The following is a 23,926-nucleotide window of genomic DNA, read 5'->3' as shown; positions in this document are numbered from 1 at the left end:
TGTGTCCAGTCAGTGCAGAGTAACATGATCACACACAGCACCAGCACGCTCCGAGTCCCCCATCTGCTCGTGTGTGTCCAGTCAGTGCAGAGTAACATGATCACACACAGCACCGGCACGCTCCGAGTCCCCCATCTGCTCCTGTGTGTCCAGTCAGTGCAGAGTAACATGATCACACACAGCACCAGCACGCTCCGAGTCCCCCATCTGCTCGTGTGTGTCCAGTCAGTGCAGAGTAACATGATCACACACAGGATCAGCACGCTCCAAGTCCCCCATCTGCTCCTGTGTGTCCAGTCAGTGCAGAGTAACATGATCACACACAGGATCAGCACGCTCCGAGTCCCCCATCTGCTCGTGTGTGTCCAGTCAGTGCAGAGTAACATGATCACACACAGGATCAGCATGCTCCGAGTCCCCCATCTGCTCCTGTGTGTCCAGTCAGTGCAGAGTAACATGATCACACACAGCACCAGCACGCTCCGAGTCCCCCATCTGCTCCTGTGTGTCCAGTCAGTGCAGAGTAACATGATCACACACAGGATCAGCACGCTCCGAGTCCCCCATCTGCTCCTGTGTGTCCAGTCAGTGCAGAGTAACATGATCACACACAGCACCAGCACGCTCCGAGTCCCCCATCTGCTCGTGTGTGTCCAGTCAGTGCAGAGTAACATGATCACACACAGCACCGGCACGCTCCGAGTCCCCCATCTGCTCCTGTGTGTCCAGTCAGTGCAGAGTAACATGATCACACACAGCACCAGCACGCTCCGAGTCCCCCATCTGCTCGTGTGTGTCCAGTCAGTGCAGAGTAACATGATCACACACAGGATCAGCACGCTCCAAGTCCCCCATCTGCTCCTGTGTGTCCAGTCAGTGCAGAGTAACATGATCACACACAGGATCAGCACGCTCCGAGTCCCCCATCTGCTCGTGTGTGTCCAGTCAGTGCAGAGTAACATGATCACACACAGGATCAGCATGCTCCGAGTCCCCCATCTGCTCCTGTGTGTCCAGTCAGTGCAGAGTAACATGATCACACACAGCACCAGCACACTCCGAGTCCCCCATCTGCTCCTGTGTGTCCAGTCAGTGCAGAGTAACATGATCACACACAGGATCAGCACGCTCCGAGTCCCCCATCTGCTCCTGTGTGTCCAGTCAGTGCAGAGTCACATGATCACACACAGGATCAGCACGCTCCGAGTCCCCCATCTGCTCCTGTGTGTCCAGTCAGTGCAGAGTAACATGATCACACACAGGATCAGCACGCTACGAGTCCCCCATCTGCTCCTGTGTGTCCAGTCAGTGCAGAGTCACATGAGCACACACAGGATCACCATGCTCCGAGTCCCCCACCTGCTCCTGTGTGTCCAGTCAGTGCAGCATAACATGATCACACACAGGATCAGCACGCTCCGAGTCCCCCATCTGCTCCTGTGTGTCCAGTCAGTGCAGAGTCACATGAGCACACACAGCACCAGCACGCTCCGAGTCCCCCATCTTCTCCTGTGTGTCCAGTCAGTGCAGCATAACATGATCACACACAGGATCAGCACGCTCCGAGTCCCCCATCTGCTCCTGTGTGTCCAGTCAGTGCAGAGTAACATGATCACACACAGGATCAGCACACTCCGAGTCCCCCATCTGCTCCTGTGTGTCCAGTCAGTGCAGAGTAACATGATCACACACAGGATCAGCATGCTCCGAGTCCCCCATCTGCTCCTGTGTGTCCAGTCAGTGCAGAGTAACATGATCACACACAGGATCAGCACGCTCCGAGTCCCCCATCTTCTCCTGTGTGTCCAGTCAGTGCAGCATAACATGATCACACACAGGATCAGCACGCTCCGAGTCCCCCATCTGCTCCTGTGTGTCCAGTCAGTGCAGAGTAACATGATCACACACAGGATCAGCATGCTCCGAGTCCCCCATCTGCTCCTGTGTGTCCAGTCAGTGCAGCATAACATGATCACACACAGGATCAGCACGCTCCGAGTCCCCCATCTGCTCCTGTGTGTCCAGTCAGTGCAGAGTAACATGATCACACACAGGATCAGCATGCTCCAAGTCCCCCATCTGCTCCTGTGTGTCCAGTCAGTGCAGAGTAACATGATCACACACAGGATCAGCACACTCCGAGTCCCCCATCTGCTCCTGTGTGTCCAGTCAGTGCAGAGTAACATGATCACACACAGGATCAGCATGCTCCGAGTCCCCCATCTGCTCCTGTGTGTCCAGTCAGTGCAGAGTAACATGGTAATGGTAAACACATTTTATATAAAAAAAAAAAAAGACAGACATGTGACAACGCTCAAGGATGCACCTGAAATGCAAGCTAACAGAGGCAATGCAGTGCCCCTCCGAAACTAAATACATGCCCTGAATGCAAAACAGATGCAAATTATTATTAATTTGCATCTGTTTTGAATTAAGGGCATGTTTTTACTTCCAGAGGGACTCTGCATTACCTCTGTTAGCTTGCATTTCAGAACATCCTTGAGCGCTGTCACATGTCTGTTTTTTATGAAATCTGTGTACAGTAATGTACAGTGACCATTATCAGCTTATTACAGGCCGGTAACACTAACTCCTCCTAGTGTAACCAATCTGTGTACAGTAATGTGCAGTGACCATTATCAGCTTATTACAGGCCGGTAACACTAAGTCACCCCTACTGTGACCAATCTGTGTACAGTAATGTACAGTGAACATTATCAGCTTATTACAGGCCAGGAACACTAAGTCACCCCTACTGTGACCAATCTGTGTACAGTAATGTACAGTGACCATTATCAGCTTATTACAGGCCAGTAACACTAACTTCTCCTAGTGTAACCAATCTGTGTACAGTAATGTACAGTGACCATTATCAGCTTATTACAGGCCGGTAACACTAAGTCACCCCTACAGTGACCAATCTGTGTACAGTAATGTACAGTGACCATTGTCAGCTTATTACAGGCCGGTAACACTAAGTCACCCCTACTGTGACCAATCTGTGTACAGTAATGTACAGTGACCATTATCAGCTCATTACAGGCTGGTAACACTAAGTCACCCCTACTATGACCAATCTGTGTAGAGTAATGTACAGTGACCATTATCAGCTTATTACAGGCCAGTAACACTAAGTCACCCCTACTGTGACCAATCTGTGTACAGTAATGTACAGTGACCATTATCAGCTTATTACAGCCCAGTTACACTAAGTCACCCCCTACTGTGACCAATCTGTGTACAGTAATGTACAGTGACTATTATCAGCTTATTACAGGCTGGTAACACTAAGTCACCCCCTACTGTGACTAATCTGTGTACAGTAATGTACAGTGACCATTATCAGCTTATTACAGGCCGGTAACACTAAGTCACCCCTACTGTGACCAATCTGTGTACAGTAATGTACAGTGACCATTAGCAGCTTATTACAGGCCAGTAACACTAAGTCACCCCCTACTGTGACCAATCTGTGTACAGTAATGTACAGTGACCATTATCAGCTTATTACAGGCCAGTAACACTAAGTCACCCCTACTATGACCAATCTGTGTACAGTAATGTACAGTGACCATTATCAGCTTATTACAGGCCGGTAACACTAAGTCACCCCTACTGTGACCAATCTGTGTACAGTAATATACAGTGACCATTATCAGCTTATTACAGGCCAGCAACACTAAGTCACCCCTACTGTGACCAATCTGTGTACAGTAATGTACAGTGACCATTATCAGCTTAATACAGGTCAGTAACACTAAGTCACCCTTACTGTGACCAATCTGTGTACAGTAATGTACAGTGACCATTATCAGCTTATTACAGGCTGGTAACACTAAGTCACCCCTACTGTGTCCAATCTGTGTACAGTAATGTACAGTGACCATTATCAGCTTATTACAGGCCAGTAACACTAAGTCACCCCTACTGTGACCAATCTGTGTACAGTAATGTACAGTGACCACTATCAGCTTATTACAGGCCAGTAACACTAAGTCACCCCTACTGTGACCAATCTGTGTACAGTAATGTACAGTGACCATTATCAGCTTATTACAGGCTGGTAACACTAAGTCACCCCTACTGTGACCAATCTGTGTACAGTAATGTACAGTGACCATTATTAGCTTATTACAGGCCGGTAACACTAAGTCACCCCTACTGTGACCAATCTGTGTAGAGTAATGTACAGTGACCATTATCAGCGTATTACAGGCCGGTAACACTAAGTCACCCCTACTGTGAACAATCTGTGTACAGTAATGTACAGTGACCATTATCAGCTTATTACAGGCCAGTAACACTAAGTCACCCCTACTGTGACCAATCTGTGTACAGTAATGTACAGTGACCATTATCAGTGTATTACAGGCCGGTAACACTAAGTCACCCCTACTGTGACCAATCTGTGTACAGTAATGTACAGTGACCATTATCAGCTTATTACAGGCCAGTAACACTAATTCACCCCTACTGTGACCAATCTGTGTACAGTAATGTACAGTGACCATTATCAGCTTATTACAGGCCAGTAACACTAAGTCACCCCTACTGTGACCAATCTGTGTACAGTAATGTACAGTGACCATTATCAGCTTATTACAGGCCAGTAACATTAAGTCACCCCTACTGTGACCAATCTGTGTACAGTAATGTACAGTGACCATTATCAGCTTATTACAGGCCGGTAACACTAAGTCACCCCCTACTGTGACCAATCTGTGTACAGTAATGTACAGTGACCATTATCAGCTTATTACAGGCCAGTAACACTAAGTCACCACCTCCTGCGTATGGTAAAGCAGCAAACATGAATATAAAGGTAATTACTGTTAGTGTTTTTCCTTACTTCTTTCTCTGTCTTTAAAAAGATCTTCCTCCTTAATTGTCACCATCATTATATCCTCCTCTTTACACTGCTGGCCACTGAAATCATAAGTGTCATCATCATCCTCTTCTTTCATTTTCACCATCACATCTCCCTCCTCCTCCATATACTGCTGATCACTCCTCACATATGTCTCTTCTTCTTCCTCTTTACATGTCCTCATCATGTCACCCTCCTCCATAGACTGCTGATCACTCCTCACATACGTCTCCTCTTCTTCCTCTTTATATGTCCTCATCGTGTCACCCTCTTTCATAGACTGCTGATCACTCCTCACATTCGTCTCTTCTTCTTCCTCTTTACATGTCCTCATCATGTCACCCTCCTCCATAGACTGCTGATCACTCCTCACATACGTCTCTTCTTCTTCCTCTTTGGTTTCAACTTTTACACCAATCAGTTCTTCACCCTAAGTGCATAAATTACATACATCTTACACATATGATTATTAGCAAGCTGAGGCTACACAAAGCAAAAGCTGTAAGTCTCTGGAGAACCTCAGGCCCACCTACCTGATAATGGTGGGGGATGGTGGGATCTTCCTGTGGACAATCCCAGGAATAAAGAGGACCTGCACATCTCTCTGGTGGGTTTCTGTTACTGGATACATCTGTAGGAAACACACACACTGACTGAATACATTGTCTCTATGTGTTTATCAGATGATGGGGGATCTAGGTGGACAATCCTGGGAATAAAGGGGACCTGTACATCTCTCTGGTGGGTTTCTGTTACTGGATACATCTGTAGGAAACACACACACTGACTGAATACATTGTCTCTATGTGATTATCAGATGATGGGGGATCTAGGTGGACAATCCCAGGAATAAAGAGGACCTGTACATCTCTCTGGTGGGCTTCTGTTACTGGGTACATCTGTAGGAAACACACACACTGACTGAATACATTGTCTCTATGTGATTATCAGATGATGGGGGATCTAGGTGGACAATCCTGGGAATAAAGAGGACCTGTACATCTCTCTGGTGGGTTTCTGTTACTGGATACATCTGTAGGAAACACACACACTGACTGAATACATTGTCTCTATGTGATTATCAGATGATGGGGGATCTAGGTGGACAATCCTGGGAATAAAGAGGACCAGTACATCTCTCTGGCGGGTTTCTGTTACTGGATACATCTGTAGGAAACACACACACTGACTGAATACATTGTCTCTATGTGATTATCAGATGATGGGGGATCTAGGTGGACAATCCTGGGAATAAAGAGGACCTGTACATCTCTCTGGTGGGTTTCTGTTACTGGACACATCTGTAGGAAACACACACACTGACTGAATACATTGTCTCTATGTGATTATCAGATGATGGGGGATGTAGGTGGACAATCCTGGGAATAAAGAGGACCTGTACATCTCTCTGGTGGGTTTCTGTTACTGGATACATCTGCAGGAAACACACACACTGACTGAATACATTGTCTCTATGTGATTATCAGATGATGGGGGATCTAGGTGGGCAATCCTGGGAATAAAGAGGACCTGTACATCTCTCTGGTGGGTTTCTGTTACTGGATACACCTGTAGGAAACACACACACACTGACTGAATACATTGTCTCTATGTGATTATCAGATGATGGGGGATCTAGATGGACAATCCTGGGAATAAAGAGGACCTGTACATCTCTCTGGTGGGTTTCTGTTACTGGATACATCTGTAGGAAACACACACACTGACTGAATACATTGTCTCTATGTGATTATCAGATGATGGGGGATCTAGGTGGACAATCCTGGGAATAAAGAGGACCTGTACATCTCTCTGGTGGGTTTCTGTTACTGGATACATCTGTAGGAAACACACACACTGACTGAATACATTGTCTCTATGTGTTTATCAGATGATGGGGGATCTAGGTGGACCCAAGTACTGCTCTCTCCTGTACATTACATTAATGTCTCCTCTTACCTGGTGATGTGGGGGATAGCTGATTCACCATCCTGGCATCCTGGTAGAGGTCCTGGTGGTCTTGTCTATGCTGCCCTTGGTCCATGGTGAGATAGCTGGTGGAAAGATGACACGTTATGAAGAATTTGGGCTTCACCAGAGAGATGGAAAGTCACAAATATCTCCAGTATCTTATTACCTCCTCTGCTACCAGTTCCAGCAATGGCTTCCCTTCACTTCCTCCCACTTCAACTCTAACCTCCAACTTCCTGTCTATGCCAAACACTACTTCCTGTCTTGGTATAACTGTGATCACCATCTTGTGGATAATATGAGAATTGCAGCCTTATTTTTTTTCCTTCTGCAGATTCTACCTGGTTATATCTCTACAACCTATGAGGGTCATCTGGATAGTAACAGCTGTTCTCAGTTAATCAATGAACGTGCCTCCTAACTATCCTAGGGTCACAGAGATGGTCCCTAGATGGGAGGCGTGGTCCCCTGTGTCACTATAACAGTGCAAAAGCTGGAATCTCTCTTCCCCTGCCTGGCAACCTCCGCAGACACACCTCTCTGCTTCTCTCCTATTCTGCTGTGTGACACGTTGATAGCATAGCTCACAACATTTTTAAATCAGAAAGAGGAACACTTAAGCCACGCCCCTTCCCCACGCCCCCAGCACACCCCTAATCACACATACTAATATTTTTTAAGTAAAATATGTTGTTTTATAATACAAACCACACTGGTCCTTTCTATCCTGGTTCATGCTAAGGTGCTCCTCACTTCACCTGTCTGCAATTTGGAGTGTCTCTGGGAGCAGTAGCACTTAGCTTAAAGATGGCCGAGACCACTGCGGCAGATACCTTCTACTATAATGAAGCACAAGCCTCTGGGATTCTGGCTCTTGATGAAGGAGAAGTTGACTTCCTGCAGACAACTGACGTCAAATCACTCCAGAGGGAATTGGAGACTGTCAAAAAGCGAAAAGCTAATCTGCACCTCCATGCAAAAACCCTGGGAGAATATTGTAGGGTGAGGAGAATTCCACGTGCTATCACATCCCACATTGCTCCAATAATGTTCCCACAGTATGTGGCTTTCACTAAGGTATGGGAGTGTATCTGGAACAAAGCGTTGTTTGATGCAATGTTGCACACTATAGTACGTATACACCAGGAACTCCCACTCTTGGATGCAAAGATTGACCTTTTGACCACTCAGGTCAAGAACAACATGACTTCCAGTGAATTTACACAGTATACGGAAATATTGAATAAGAAAATGGAGGAGTTTATCAAAGCAGTACAAAATGAAAAGAGAGGAAAGTTTGCACGTGATTCAGCTGACTATACTTCCGGTTACGTCTATGCTTGGCAAAAACAACCAGCACCGAGGTGCCCGGGACCTCCTCAAGGACGCAAACCTAGGAACCCTGGCTCAGGCTCAGGTGTAGATCCTGCATCCGATGCCTCTAGTGCTGGCACAAGGGATCCATCCCCAAACGTTGAGCCCCCGAGTGTTGAGACCCAGGAAATAGAGACATCTCTGGTCGTTAACATCTCCTCTTACCCCTTGACTGTGGAGGAAACTGAGGTTCTGGAACTGGGCCGGTCATATTGCCCCACGTATTTTCCTAATTTTTTTATGTCGATCAGGAGTTATACCGCTTTTTAAGGTTGTTGAAACTTAAAAACATTTTGTTTCCACAATACCGCAGTTTGTCAACAGAGCAGCACCAGCTGATGGACGCTTTGAATTAAGAACTATGGGTCTGAGGAATCAGAGTGATTTTGTACCACCCAGTCATCCAATTATTGATACCTATAATAATAGGGTACAGGAAGATCTTCAAAAGCTTGAGACTGATTTCCAACATGGTCCCTTTAGGGTCCAATGTAATCTGACTCCAATTCAACGTAAAGCATTGGGTACATTACAAAGGAACACTGCCATCATGGTCCGCCCGGCGAACAAAGGCGGATCCGTTGTGGTGATGGACACCACCATGTGCAAGGCCGAAGTGTTATGCCAATTGGCTGACACCGAGGTCTATGAACCGATCAGCTATGACCCTGTGCTCACAATACGTTCAAAAATGTATGAGATATAAAACTCTGCATTGCAAACTGGTGTTATAGATGCGAGTTTATTTAGGTATCTTAGGGCAGATTCTCCGAGTACTCCTCACCTGGATATATTGCTACAAGCGGTTGGAGAGACCCCCGGGGAGACCTATTGTGGCGGGGGTAGGCTCTATTTTTGTCCCCATAGCCAAATTCCTTGATGGTCTTCTCCAACCACTGGTGCAAGCTTTACCCTCATATCTGCGGGATTCATCCATGTTTCTTGACAAATTTAAGGGATTAAGCTCCTTAACAGTAATCCCGAGTCAAGCTCGGGACGGAAAGCCGCAGAACAGGGTGGTAATCCCATGCCTGAGTAAGTTTCATGCAGGAGCTGCTGCAGACCTCTCTGACGTAGGTTTTTCTTTTTGTTTTTGGGGTCTAAAAGCTTGTGAAATAATTGTACGGCTTTTAGACCCTAGATCTGGAAATAATCAAAACGCCAGGGAGGTTAAACATTGATTGTGATGTGTTCCTGGTGACCATGGATGTTGAAAGCCTCTACACCTCCATCCCACATGATGGAGGTGTAGAGGTTGTGGATTGGTACCTTATGACATGCACTGACCTTACTATGGAACAGCGGAAATTTGCTATTACTCTGTTAGAGATTGTTTTGAAATTTATTTTTTCCTCTGGCGTTTTACATACAGAAGCGAGGCACTGCGATGGGCTCAAATGTGACCCCCTCCTATGCAAACCTGTACATGGGGCTTTATGAGGAAGCCTTTGTGTACACGAATTCACTTTTCCACCAGCACGCTGTGTGCTGGTGGCGTTTTATAGACAACATCTTTTGCATATGGAGGGGGCCACAGAGCAGCTTGCAGGAATTTGTATCGCAGCTCCACAGCTCCTGTCCTTACGTGCGTCTCACTACCAATGCTGACAAGACCAACATCCCATTTTTGGATGTATTGGTCTCCCTTGGTGATACTGGGGTGATGACAGATCTGTATGTGAAAAGCACGGATCGTAATTCGGTGCTCCATTTTGATAGTTTTTACCCCATGGGCACCAAGGTGAGCATCCCACATAGCCAAGTCTCACGAGTGGCTAGAATTGTCAATGATGGACCTACACGTGAGGCACGTGGACATGAGATGGTGGCCAAATTTAAGGCACGTGGCTATCCAGACCGATGTTTCAAACCCAGACCGAGGAGGAGTACAGAGGGTGTTGGTGTCAGATTGCCTTTTGTTACTACATTTAATGTTTGCAGTGAGGCCTTCACATGTAGCATCCGCAAACATTGGCATATTCTACGAGATGGGTTGCCTGCCATTCCTGAATTTAGGCACCCTCCTCTTATGTCGTTCAAACGTGCCCCTACTGTACACGATAAAATTACGGCGGGTACTACGACGCATTTGAGTGAGAGCCGTCGGGGAATGTACCCTTGTCTCTGTTGCCATATGTGCAACAATGTGATCAGAGGCAAAGCTTTCTTGCATCCCTCCCTTTGTACTCCTATGCAAATTAATGGCCTGTACAACTGTGATTCAACTTATGTTATGTACACGCTCAAATGCCCTTGTGGTCTATCCTATGTCGGTAAGACATCACATAAATCTTACATACATAATCCCCAATGCAATCTGACAGTGGCTGAGCATTTTCATAATTGTCACCATATGGTTTCCCAGTTGGGAGTTACTGTAATTGATGGGGTTTCTGCAGACTATAGGGGAGGGAGTCGAGATAGAGCGTTGCTTGGTAAAGAAGCATACTGGATAAGGAGATTGGGTACCATGGGATCGGGTGGTTTGAACAAAGAATGCGACCTCAGGTTTTGCTTATGATGGTGGGAGGTGTTGACTACAGTGGATTTCATACATTTTTATTTATGTTTCCATTGTCTTTTATACTGTTTTTATCTGGTGCACCTGACTGATCTGATGTGGGATTTGTAAGTCCTAATAACATTTTTTCCTGCATTCGTGCTTACATCATAATACTTTTCTATTTATAATGTATTGTCTATTAATCTACTGCTGGCATTTTTTCTGCATATGTTTTTCGTACTGTCAGCGCATATGCACGTATTACTAGTGTCTATTTTGCTTTACTTGTGGGCGGTGCGGTGTTGCTATGACTCCGCACACTCCCCCTGAAGCCATGTACGGCTAATGACAGCCTTTCAGCGTATTGTGATACCAGTCTGAAGAGTCTGTGTGAATGACTGGCTGTTAGGAGAAAGACACATTAGCAAGCTAGTCTGCAGGCAGATAGGACATATTTTGATCTTTTAGTAGCGATGCACCATTCTCCATAGAAAAACCATGGACAGACCAAGAGGTTACTACGAGTTAAAGGATACCACAACTGACATGTGACATGATGAGATAGACATGGGTATGTACAGTGCCTAGCACACAAATAACTATGCTGTGTTCCTTTTTTTCTTTCTCTGCCTGAAAGAGGTAAATATCAGGTATGTAAGTGGCTGACTCAGTCCTGACTCAGACAGGAAGTGACTACAGTGTGACCCTCACTGATAAGAAATTCCCCCTTTTTATCTCTTTCTTGCTCTTAGAAGCCATTTTCTGCTAGGAAAGTGTTTTATAGTTGGAATTTCTTATCAGTGAAGGTCACACTGTAGTCACTTCCTGTCTGAGTCAGGACTGAGTCAGCCACTTACATACCTGATATTTACCTCTTTCAGGCAGAGAAAGAAAAAAAGGAGCACAGCATAGTTATTTGTGTGCTAGGCACTGTACATACACATGTCTATCTCATTATGCCACATGTCAGTTGTGGTATCCTTTAAGAAAACATGTTGTTTGCGCTGCCATCACGCAGTGGTCACGAGGGATGAATCATGCTTCCACGTTGTGGATAGGCTGAAGGCCGAACACACCCAATCACAGCAAGTACTGATCATGTGTGGCACGTGATATGGTTATATAACATTGTGTTGCAATAAGCGCGTAACCCTGAATTAACTGTTTCAGGGAATGCACAATTTAACTAGAACTAGTCCTGTTCATGAAAATATTGACTATAAGTCATCCAATCGTAGTGAAGCTCATGCCTGAGCATCCCCAGGATGCAATAGGGAAAATGGGTGGAGCTATGAGTATAAGACAGAGAGATTTCCCTTGCTCTGATGGGACTCTCCACTACTGACGAGTTGTGTGATGTTGTGTATGCGCTGCCTCCTGACGATCGCTGGTCCCCCGATACGGAGTGATGATGCAATATCCGGTAATGTATTGATTCTTTACTCTATTACTTATCCATGATTCACTGCTATACCTGTAAATAATGTAAATAATTGAATAAATATCCTAATACAGTGTGAAGTTGTAAGCTATGTATTTACCCGGCCTGTAGGCTGGTGTGAGTCGAGTGTGAGGCCTTAGCAACGCCAAAAACAAAGCATTACACGTATACACACGGCAGACGGCCGTGACGTCACGCTGGGCCTCGCTCCTGATTGGCCGGCGGCTTTCTACCGCTCTGATTGGCCAGGTATGAGGAGACAGCGCTAAGGGAGGCATTGTCATGGCTCACAGTGGCTTGCTCCACTACGGGTGAGTTACGTCTCAGTTACATCATGTTTTGCGTCCCCCATCAGGTCCGTGAGTGTTCCCTCCCACTATGTGGGTGTATAAATATAGTGTTAGTATGTCTTCACTGTGTGAACAGTTTGAAAAAGGGCTTCTCAGCCCGAAACAGCGTCTGTCACTGCTGTCTTATGACTCAATAAAGAGCTATATTTACATTTTGGTGGTGCCGACCCATCCATCTTCCTCAGTCAATCAATGAACGTGCCTCCCAACTATCCTGGGGTCACAGAGATGGTCCCTAGATGGGAGGCGTGGTCCCATGTGTCACTATAACAGTGCAGCAGACTTAATCTCTCTTCCCCTGCCTGGCCACCTCTGCAGACACACCTCTACGCTTCTCTCCTGTTCTGCTGTGTGACACGTTGATAGCATAGCTCACAACATTATTTAAATCAGAAAGAGGAACACTTAAGCCACCCCCCTGCCTCACCTCTAACCACGCCCCCAGCACCCCCTTAATCATGCATACTATAAATATTTTTTAAGTAAAATATGTTGTTTTACAATACAAACCACACAGGACCTTTCTATCCTGGTTCATTTTACTTCATATTAACATTAGAAAATAAAAAAAATGTATGAATTCAAGGGATGGGAATACAATTTAGAGTCAATTAAACATTTTCAGTAGAAAAATACATATATTTACGTAGATCTGTACAGGAGTCCAGAAAGAGGGACAAATGAGGAAAAAAGAGGGATTGTCCCTCTGTCCCTCCAAAACAGGGACATTTTGGAGCTATGTGATAAATGGATACCTGGCATCAGTGAGGAGGAAGCAAAATCCACTGGGAGAAACATGGGTTTTTATTATGAACAAAATCACTTTTATTCTTCAATCACAAATCTCCTAAGTTGCGGACACAAATTCAGGATTCCAAATCACAAAAAGAGACTGCAGTCTTTAAGACGGAAATGTCCAAAATATTCAATACTTTATTTCTGGCTGAAAACTCCACTTATAAGAAATGATAACACAGTACTAACCCTACACAAGGGCATAACTCTGGTCCCAGCACTGCCTGTAAATGCATAAATCACACAGCTAGCCCTAATGAAGGATCCTGTACCACAATATGGGTTATTAATGAGGGCAATAGCACAGAGGAATGCAGCCAGTATGATAGATACGTATAGGGTTTCTAGCGCTGCAAGCATATAGGTGTGCACACATACTGAAAGATAAGATATCCACCTCCCTATCCAGACAGCCAGCATAGAGATCACTATCTCTGAAATCTTCAGAGGCATTCCTTGTTAATGCCTGCTACACACCGTGCAATTCTGCATCAGACAGATGAGTGGAACCAATCTTATTTCCAATCGTTTTTATGACCAATTTTGTGTTATACAATAGAGCAAGAGAACCAGTCCTTTAAACCAGCACCACACAGTAATGAAGTTCAATCAATCAATTTATTTATATAACAAAGTTAATTCTCACTAAAGAAACATGTTAAAAACACTTAAAATCAGTCATGCTGCCCAATACAATGACAATCATAATGCAAGTGCAAATCAATATACTTTAGACATATATATATTATGAAATACTTATGCGCCTGGATATGTAATAGTATGGCTGATTATAATCAGCAATTAACACTGTAGAGTGCTCAAAACAAAGCTACTCACAGTGATTGAACCCGGGTTCAGTATATGGCTCATAAACAGTACAGTGATATAACAATGTCGTACAAATAGTGAACACACAGTGTAAAAAACCAACCATCAATATGATGCATACAATATATAAGATGCAATATGATCAATTAAAGTGAAGAAAAAGATCCTAAAGTGAATAGTGATACTCAATGAAGTGACCATGATACTGCATACTGAAAAGTGGACACAGTAAAGATTGCAATATACTTATCCGGACAGCGCAATGAAGAGGGCAGCAGAGCAATGAAGGAGCCCCCGGCGGATGTCTCCACCGGTTCCGCGGCTGCAACGCCGCTTTGTCAAGAGCAGGGGGGGACTCGTGTGTGGTAATGGCGATAGACGCCAAGTTTTATAGTGAGAGGAGGCGGAGATCACGTGATCGCGTGACGCACGCGAATCACGCGCTCCATCTGTCCAATGGCGCCGCAGGAGGCTGGGAAGGCGGGGAGAGGAAGACGCAGAGTCCACGCTGGAGCGCATTAAGGAAATGGGTGTGAGTCATAGAGGCAGCCGGCGAAGCAGAGGGGAGCTGATGCTGATTTCCTTAGACAAGCACAGGACCTGCAGAACAGATTCTTGGCTCGTGGATACCCAAAAAAAGTCATCAAGAAGGCTTTCCAGACCGCCAGAGCAAAGAACCGAACGGAGTTGATCAACAGGAGACCACAACCCCAATCTAACCTGGTGAGACTAAGTACAACTTACAATAATGGCTGGCGGGAGATTTACCAGGCATTACATAATGCATGGCCTATTTTACAAGCAGATCCTGATCTTGTTAAATGCATTACCCCGCATCCGTCGATTACTGCCAAGAAATGTCCTACTTTAAAAGATAAACTATGCTCTAGCCATTTGAGTACTGCCATAGGCCACACACAGGGGAGCCGTATTTGTGGTAGTTACCCGTGTGGATCTTGCAATATATGTCCCTTTATGAGTAGACAATCCCCCATTATGGACTCAACACAATCTAAACAGTTTAAAATCAAACAATATGTGAACTGTAAGTCTCATGGTGTTATATATGCTTTAAGATGCAGCTGTCCGAAGATTTATGTTGGGCAAACGAAGAACGCACTGAAAAAGAGAATCCAACAACATCTATCTAAGATCAGGTTAGCCGAAAGGGATTTTAGGGAGGGCAAAACCTTGACGTCAGTAGCTTCTCATTTTTTACATGCCCACATGGGTAGTTATTCGAGTATTCAGATTTATGGTCTTGAACAGGTTAAATCTACGGTTAGACGAGGTGATTTGGTCAGGCTTTTACTGCAAAAAGAGGCCAGATGGATTTACATGCTCAACACTAAATCTCCACATGGACTGAATGAGGAGATTGATTTTACTGGCTTTTTGTAATGAATAGAATTTGAGTGTATACTGTCTTTTGATGATTGTTTTGTTTACTCTGCAGATTGAGAATCATGGATATCTCTATATACATACCTGTTTGTTATCATGTTCCTGTTGGATTACTTGGGGTCATGTGAACTCGGACTCTGTGGGACTGATTGTGGACTGAGATCTTTGCCCTGGACTTCCTTTTCGCTGGATTTGCGGGTCTCATGTGTCACACATATATGTGTGATATTAAGCAGATGGACATTTGGATCCCCCTGAATTTGTTTTCCGGATATGATATACTGGGGTACCTTATTGTTGGTCCCTAGTGTACATAAACTGTACCCAGGAACTCTAATCAGACACGCACTGGACTGTATGTTTGGAATGTCTATATACTATACTGTCGTTATCAATATATATATATAATGTTAATATGGTTGGCAGTTTATAACCCTGTAGGTAGATTGAACACGAGATGATACTTATTGAGGTACTTTTCGATTCTATTGATATGTTGATGCATTCTAATGTACTACTTCTTTTAGCTGATACTTACTTCCTGTTTGCGCTCCAGCGTGGGTTTCATGGCCGCTCCCCTCTGCTTCGCCTGTTGCCTCTAGGACTCACACCCATTTCCTTATTGCGCTCCAGCGTGGGTTTCATGGCCGCTCCCCTCTGCTTCGCCTGTTGCCTCTAGGACTCACACCCATTTCCTTATTGCGCTCCAGCGTGGGTTTCATGGCCGCTCCCCTCTGCTTCGCCTGTTGCCTCTAGGACTCACACCCATTTCCTTATTGCGCTCCAGCGTGGGTTTCATGGCCGCTCCCCTCTGCTTCGCCGGCTGCCTCTATGACTCACACCCATTTCCTTAATGCGCTCCAGCGTGGGTTTCATGGCCGCTCCCCTCTGCTTCGCCTGTTGCCTCTAGGACTCACACCCATTTCCTTATTGCGCTCCAGCGTGGGTTTCATGGCCGCTCCCCTCTGCTTCGCCTGTTGCCTCTAGGACTCACACCCATTTCCTTAATGCGCTCCAGCGTGGACTCTGCGTCTTCCTCTCCCCGCCTTCCCAGCCTCCTGCAGCGCCATTGGCCAGACGGAGCGCGTGATTCACGTGCGTCACGCGATCACGTGATCTCCGCCTCCTCTCACTATAAAACTTGGCGTCTATCGCCATTACCACACACGAGTCCCCCCTGCTCTTGACAAAGCGGCGTTGCAGCCGCGGAACCGGTGGAGACATCCGCCGGGGGCTCCTTCATTGCTCTGCTGCCCTCTTCATTGCGCTGTCCGGATAAGTATATTGCAATCTTTACTGTGTCCACTTTTCAGTATGCAGTATCATGGTCACTTCATTGAGTATCACTATTCACTTTAGGATCTTTTTCTTCACTTTAATTGATCATATTGCATCTTATATATTGTATGCATCATATTGATGGTTGGTTTTTTACACTGTGTGTTCACTATTTGTACGACATTGTTATATCACTGTACTGTTTATGAGCCATATACTGAACCCGGGTTCAATCACTGTGAGTAGCTCTGTTTTGAGCACTCTACAGTGTTAATTGCTGATTATAATCAGCCATACTATTACATATCCAGGCGCATAAGTATTTCATAATATATATATATGTCTATAGTATATTGATTTGCACTTGCATTATGATTGTCATTGTATTGGGCAACATGACTGATTTTAAGTGTTTTTAACATGTTTCTTTAGTGAGAATTAACTTTGTTATATAAATAAATAGATTGATTGAACTTCATTACTGTGTGGTGCTGGTTTAAAGGACTGGTTCTCTTGCTCTATTGTCTGATATATTTAGTCCTAGCACACGCAATGGATAGTGTTGCTGAGATAATTGCCATTGTACAATTTTGTGTTATAGTGATTGAAAAATTGGTCAGAAATTAGATCAGACCTGTTGGAAAGAAGGAATTTGACACATCTATGTGACAAGAAATTGCATGGTGTGTATACCGGGCATAAGCCTGTGGAAGATTTATGTTGGGCTGCGGATGAAGTCAGTGTGGGGGAAGGAAGCACAGTGTGATGTGAAGCAGGTATTGTAGTGGTCTCTGCAGAGGCTCTGGGCAGTGAAACTGTTAAAAATTTCCTGCTCTGAGAAGAGGTCGGCACATTTGCCCAGCACCCCATGAAACAGCTTCAGTCCAGAATTACTGAGCAGACATCATGCTGCTGGGTGCTGGATGGTGAGGCTAGCTGTGCGGAGGAGATCTCAGCTGCAGAGTCCAGGAATGCTGAGCAGACACCATGCTGCTGGGTGCTGGATGGTGAGGCTTGCTGTGCGGAGGAGATCTCAGCTGCAGAGTCCAGGAATGCCGAGCAGACATCATGCTGCTGGGTGCTGGATGGTGAGGCTGCCTGTGTGGAGGGGATATCAGCTGCAGAGTCCAGGAATGCTGAGCAGACATCATGCTGCTGGGTGCTGGATGGTGAGGCTGCCTGTGTGGAGGACATCTCAGCTGCAGAGTCCAGGAATGCTGAGCAGACATTATGCTGCTGGGTGCTGGATGGTGAGGCTGTGTGGAGGAGATCTCTGCTGCATAGTCCATTAATGCCGAGCAGACATCATGCTGCTGGGTGCTGGATGGTGAGGCTTCCTGGGTGGAGGAGATCTCAGCTGCAGAGTCCAGGAATGCTGAGCAGACATCATGCTGCTGGGTGCTGGATGGGGAGGCTGTGCGGAGGAGATCTCACCTGCAGAGTCCAGGAATGCAGAGCAGACATCATGCTGCTGGGTGCTGGATGGTGAGGCTGTGTGGAGGAGATCTCAGCTGCAGAGTCCAGAAATGCTGAGCAGACATCATGCTGCTGGGTGCTGGATGGTGAGGCTTCCTGGGTGGAGGAGATCTCAGCTGCAGAGTCCAGGAATGCTGAGCAGACATCATGCTGCTGGGTGCTGGATGGGGAGGCTGTGCGGAGGAGATCTCACCTGCAGAGTCCAGGAATGCAGAGCAGACATCATGCTGCTGGGTGCTGGATGGTGAGGCTGTGTGGAGGAGATCTCAGCTGCAGAGTCCAGAAATGCTGAGCAGACATCATGCTGCTGGGTGCTGGATGGTGAGGCTGCCTGTGCGGAGGAGATCTCAGCTGCAGAGACCAGGAATGCTGAGCAGACATCATGCTGCTGGGTGTTGGATGGTGAGGCTTGCTGTGCGGAGGAGATCTCAGCTGCAGAGTCCAGGAATCCTGAGCAGCCATCATGCTGCTGGGTGCTGGATGCTAAGGCTGCCTGTGCGGAGGAGATCTCAGCTGCAGAGTCCAGGAATGTTGAGCAGACTTGATGCTGCTGGGTGCTGGATGGTAAGGCTGTGTGGAGGAGATCTCAGCTGCAGAATCCAGGAATGCCGAGCAGACATCATGCTGCTGGGTGCTGGATGGTGAGGCTGCCTGTGTGGAGGAGATCTCAGCTGCAGTGTCCAGGAATGCTGAGTAGACATCATGCTGCTGGGTGCTGGATGGTGAGGCTGCCTGTGTGGAGGAGATCTCAGCTGCAGAATCCAGGAATGCCGAGCAGACATCATGCTGCTGGGTGCTGGATGGTGAGGCTGCCTGTGTGGAGGAGATCTCAGATGCAGAGTCCAGGAATGCTGAGCAGGCATCATGCTGCTGGGTGCTGGATGGTGAGGCTTCCTGGGTGGAGGAGATCTCAGCTGCAGAGTCCAGGAATGCTGAGCAGACATCATGCTGCTGGGTGCTGGATGGTGAGGCTGTGTGGAGGAGATCTCAGATGCAGAGTCCAGGAATGCTGAGCAGGCATCATGCTGCTGGGTGCTGGATGGTGAGGCTGTGTGGAGGAGATCTCAGCTGCAGAGTCCAGGAATGCTGAAAAGACTTCATGCTGCTGGGTGCTGGATGGTGAGGCTTCCTGGGTGGAGGAGATCTCAGCTGCAGAGTCCAGGAATGCCGAGCAGACACCATGTAACTGGGTGCTTGACAGTGAGGCTGTACAGATGAGTAGTGGTGCTCATCACGGCCTTGTGATCACAGGGCCTTTTTCTCAAATCTGACATTGGGACTGAAATCTGTGATCGTACCGCAATCACAGATTCCAATCACGGCTTCAGCCAGTGTTACTTGGTTTCTACCCGTGATCATGAATGTGATCATGACTCGGAATCCATGACTGGGGGAAATTACATCACTGGGCCTATCAGAGGCCCCCAGCGTAGGCCCTAGCAACCAATCATAGGAGGGGAGGCTCTGCCCTTCCCTCCTGTATATAAAGTGGCATCTATTTCAAGAGCTCCATCCTTGCTAGACTTTGTGGTACTGAGAGCATCTCCAGGCCATATTGTTCCACAGCAAAAGAGTTTTTCGTGTAAAACACAGCATTTTAACTTACTTTATTGCTCTATTACTGTATTTGATACTTGTATTTAGCTAGCCAGTCAGTGATTAACTTAAATGTAGAGAGAACACAGGCGCCAAAAGAATAAAATATACCTAAAAGCTTTAAAATTCCTCGGGAGGCGGTGGTAGACTCATCTCCCCGAAGCAGACATGATAGTGTCGATTTTAGTACAAATACGTTTATTTATATACAGTGCAACGCGTTTCGCAGGTATATTCCCACTTCGTCAGGCAATAACAGAAAGGAGCACACACTGAAATGACAGAGACATATAAAGTGTCCTCAGACTAATGTACATAATGTTTGAGTGGTGTTTTTATAGTGATTGGTAAGGGGAGGGGGTTCAGGTGGGGAAAAGTGCCTGATAGGGTACAGAGTATGGTAGGTGGAACTGGCAGGGGTGGATGGGAATTGATAAGGGGAGAAAAACAAATTGGTGAGTAGAAACAATGATATACAGCGGAGGAAATAATTATTTGACCCCTCACTGATTTTGTAAGTTTGTCCAATGACAAAGAAATGAAAAGTCTCAGAACAGTATCATTTCAATGGTAGGTTTATTTTAACAGTGGCAGATAGCACATCAAAAGGAAAATCGAAAAAATAACCTTAAATAAAAGATGGCAACTGATTTGCATTTCATTGAGTGAAATAAGTTTTTGAACCCTCTAACAATAAAAGACTTAATACTTAGTGGAATAACCCTTGTTTGCAAGCACAGAGGTCAAACGTTTCTTGTAATTGATGACCAAGTTTGCACACATTTTAGGAGGAATGTTGGTCCCCTCCTCTTTGCAGATCATCTCTACATCCCTAAGGTTTCGAGGCTGTCTCTGTGCAACTCTGAGCTTGAGCTCCCTCCATAGGTTTTCTATTGGATTAAGGTCCGGAGACTGACTAGGCCACTCCATGACCTTAATGTGCTTCTTCTTGAGCCACTCCTTTGTTGCCTTTGCTGTATGTTTTGGGTCATTGTCGTGCTGGAACACCCATCCACGACCCATTTTCAGTTTCCTGGCAGAGGGAAGGAGGTTGTCGTTCAGGATTTCACGATACATGGCTCCGTCCATTTTCCCGTTAATGCGATTAAGTTGTCCTGTGCCCTTAGCAAAAAAAACACCCCCAAAGCAAAATGTTTCCACCCCCATGCTTGACGGTGGGGACGGTGTTTTGGGGGTCATAGGCAGCATTTTTCTTCCTCCAAACACAGCGAGTTGAGTTAATGCCAAAGAGCTCTATTTTAGTCTCATCAGACCTCAGCACCTTCTCCCAGTCACTCACAGAATCATTCAGGTGTTCATTGGCAAACTTCAGACGGGCCTGCACATGTGCCTTCTTGAGCAGGGGGACCTTGCGAGCCCTGCAGGATTTTAATCCATTGCGGTGTAATGTGTTTCCAATGGTTTTCTTGGTGACTGTGGTCCCTGCTAATTTGAGGTCATTCACTAACTCCTCCCGTGTAGTTCTAGGATGCTTTTTCACCTTTCTCAGAACCATTGACACCCCACGAGGTGAGATCTTGCGTGGAGCCCCAGAGCGAGGTCGATTGATGGTCATTTTGTGCTCCTTCCATTTTCGAACAATCGCACCAACAGTTGTCACCTTCTCTCCCAGCTTCTTGCTAATGGTTTTGTAGCCCATTCCAGCCTTGTGCAGGTCTACAATTTTATCTCTGACATCCTTGGACAGCTCTTTGGTCTTTCCCATGTTGGAGAGTTTGGAGTCTGCTTGATTGATTGATTCTGTGGACAGGTGTCTTTTATACAGGTGACTAGTTAAGACAGGTGCCCTTAATGAGGGTGACTAATTGAGTAGAAGTGTCTAACCACTCTGTGGGAGCCAGAACTCTTAATGGTTGGTAGGGGTTCAAAAACTTATTTCACTCAATGAAATACAAATCAGTTGCTATCTTTTATTTAAGGTTATTTTTTCGATTTTCCTTTTGATGTGCTATCTGCCACTGTTAACATAAACCTACCATTGAAATGATACTGTTCTGAGACTTTTCATTTCTTTGTCATTGGACAAACTTACAAAATCAGTGAGGGGTCAAATAATTATTTCCTCCACTGTATGTATAGCAACCAAAGGCTCGGGTTGTAAGAGAAGGGGGATTTAGTGAGTAAATAGCATAGAACACAGGAGTATAAAGAAGGTCATATAAAGATAATAGAATTTTTAACTTACCAGTGCAGTCTTAAGGTCACGATAAGCGCCTCTGTACTGGTGTGAGAGATTTCAGCTTCTAATATACCTATATTGATGGGTGAGTGACCAATCCTGTGTTGTGTAGAGGCGGGGGCTATGTGAAGGATGAGTATCTGTATTCTGTACCTATAGGACTGGTGGGCTGATAGGGGGCTGGCCGTTGTCCAAAGGGGAGTGGGGGAAGGGGTTATGTAAGGATTGATGGGCGGGGGCTATGTGAAGGACAAGTATATGTGCTTATAGGATTGTGGTGACTCGTAGTGGGCGTGTCAGTTGTCCAATGGGGTTGGGGAAATGTTTATGCCCAGATTTATGGGCGGTGCGACGATAATGTCGCACCGCTATAATAACCTATGGGCAGTGTGCCTAAATGATCGCACTGCAGAGTACGTCACGCTATGGGCAATGCATCCATAACGTCGCATCTGCTGTGGGAAGTGTGTGTGCGCACTTCAGTATGCCATAACTTGTGCGGATTGGGTCTCTCATTGTGATTGGTTACGGCCGGCGCATGCGCCCTGTACTCAATGTACCCATTGCCGGCAGGCACGTGTTCACTGATTTTAGTGCTTTATTACTTTATTTGATACTTGTATTTGTAGACAGGTCTTTTGAGTACTTGCACCATCTGTGCATTTTTTTTTCTTTTTTGTGAGTCACTGCCGGTGACTCACAGTCCGCACAAGCCGATAGGCCGGATGGCACGTTCATAGTACGCCCTCCGCAAGGGTAAACAATAGTCAGCTGGCCTGCTAAGCTGATTGGAGCAGTGTCAGCTAATCTCTACCTGACAGGGCCTTGCTGTGTGATTGGTTGTGTGGAAGGTGGCCGGCCACTGATTGGAGAATGATTGATATTTAAATGTGCAGAGTGCTCCCAGTCATCGCCCGTGATAAGCATAGCTTTGGCTAGGTGCGCACTCTGATCTCCGCCAATATTCTGGACTCTGGACTTTGGATTGTATTTGACTACTCTGTTGTGTTTGACCTCTGCTTGTGTGATGATATATAGCATAGGACACTGGCAAAGGCTAATATGGAAAGGATTCAGGTGTTTTATTATTCCACCAAAACGACTTGGATTTCTGCAACCTCGATATTCCAGCAAAACAGAACTGAAATAACAGCAGCATAAGCAGAACTACCGGCATATGTAGTGTCCACAGATAACTCTATACATTACAAGTAGTCCAAGGAGAAAGTCCAGGCAATTAGTCCAGTATTCCATATGCAGGCAATGCAATGCTTCAGGAAGCTTCTTCAATCCCATAACTACTGGTTCCAAGGGTTTAGAGAACTAGTGCCACAGCTTGCTGTTTCCATCACTGACTCACACCAACAGCCCCAAGTACCTGACCTTATATGGCAGATCCAGGATCCTGTCTACCTGTGACCACCTTGCTCCCAGACCATTCAGTAGATACAGATAATCCCCTCCTCCAGGAGCTGTGTGGTCCAGCAGAAAGGAGTCAGACCATTGTCTATTGGTAAACATGAGCAGATAAGGACAAGTCTGCCAACAGACAGTAGAACAATAGACACTCCAGCAAGCTAAAATCAACACAAGACAACATGCAGATCACAGCAAGCACTCTATGCAGGAAAAAAATACATGTTGCAAGAATAATAAAAAACATACATCACAGCTTGTTTCTTGGATAACCCTTTGCCTGCTGCCTGGACTGACCTCTGCTAGTTACTGGATATTCCTTGCTTGCCGCCTGGACCGACCTTGGACTGTTACTGGATATTCTCTGTAGGCCACTTGCTCTGGACGATAAGTATAAAGTCTACTCTCCTTATCATTCAGCTAGTAG

General features: G+C 45.9%; 1 protein-coding gene across 1 annotated transcript in view; it reads right to left on the bottom strand.

Moving 5' to 3' along the window:
• The window catches only part of LOC137535590 (zinc finger protein 208-like), a 269,482-nt gene that overhangs the window by 202,155 nt on the left and 43,401 nt on the right, over nucleotides 1-23,926 (bottom strand). Inside the window, exon 7 of the mRNA XM_068257441.1 lies at nucleotides 15,553-15,555. Within this exon, the coding sequence (XP_068113542.1) occupies nucleotides 15,553-15,555 (3 nt within the window). The remainder of the gene's footprint in view (nucleotides 1-15,552; nucleotides 15,556-23,926) is intronic.

This window comes from Hyperolius riggenbachi, chromosome 10, assembly GCF_040937935.1.
Source record: "Hyperolius riggenbachi isolate aHypRig1 chromosome 10, aHypRig1.pri, whole genome shotgun sequence".
NCBI lineage: Eukaryota > Metazoa > Chordata > Amphibia > Anura > Hyperoliidae > Hyperolius > Hyperolius riggenbachi.
Note: the sequence above shows the minus strand (reverse complement) of the source record. Positions and strands in the feature narration are given on the sequence as shown.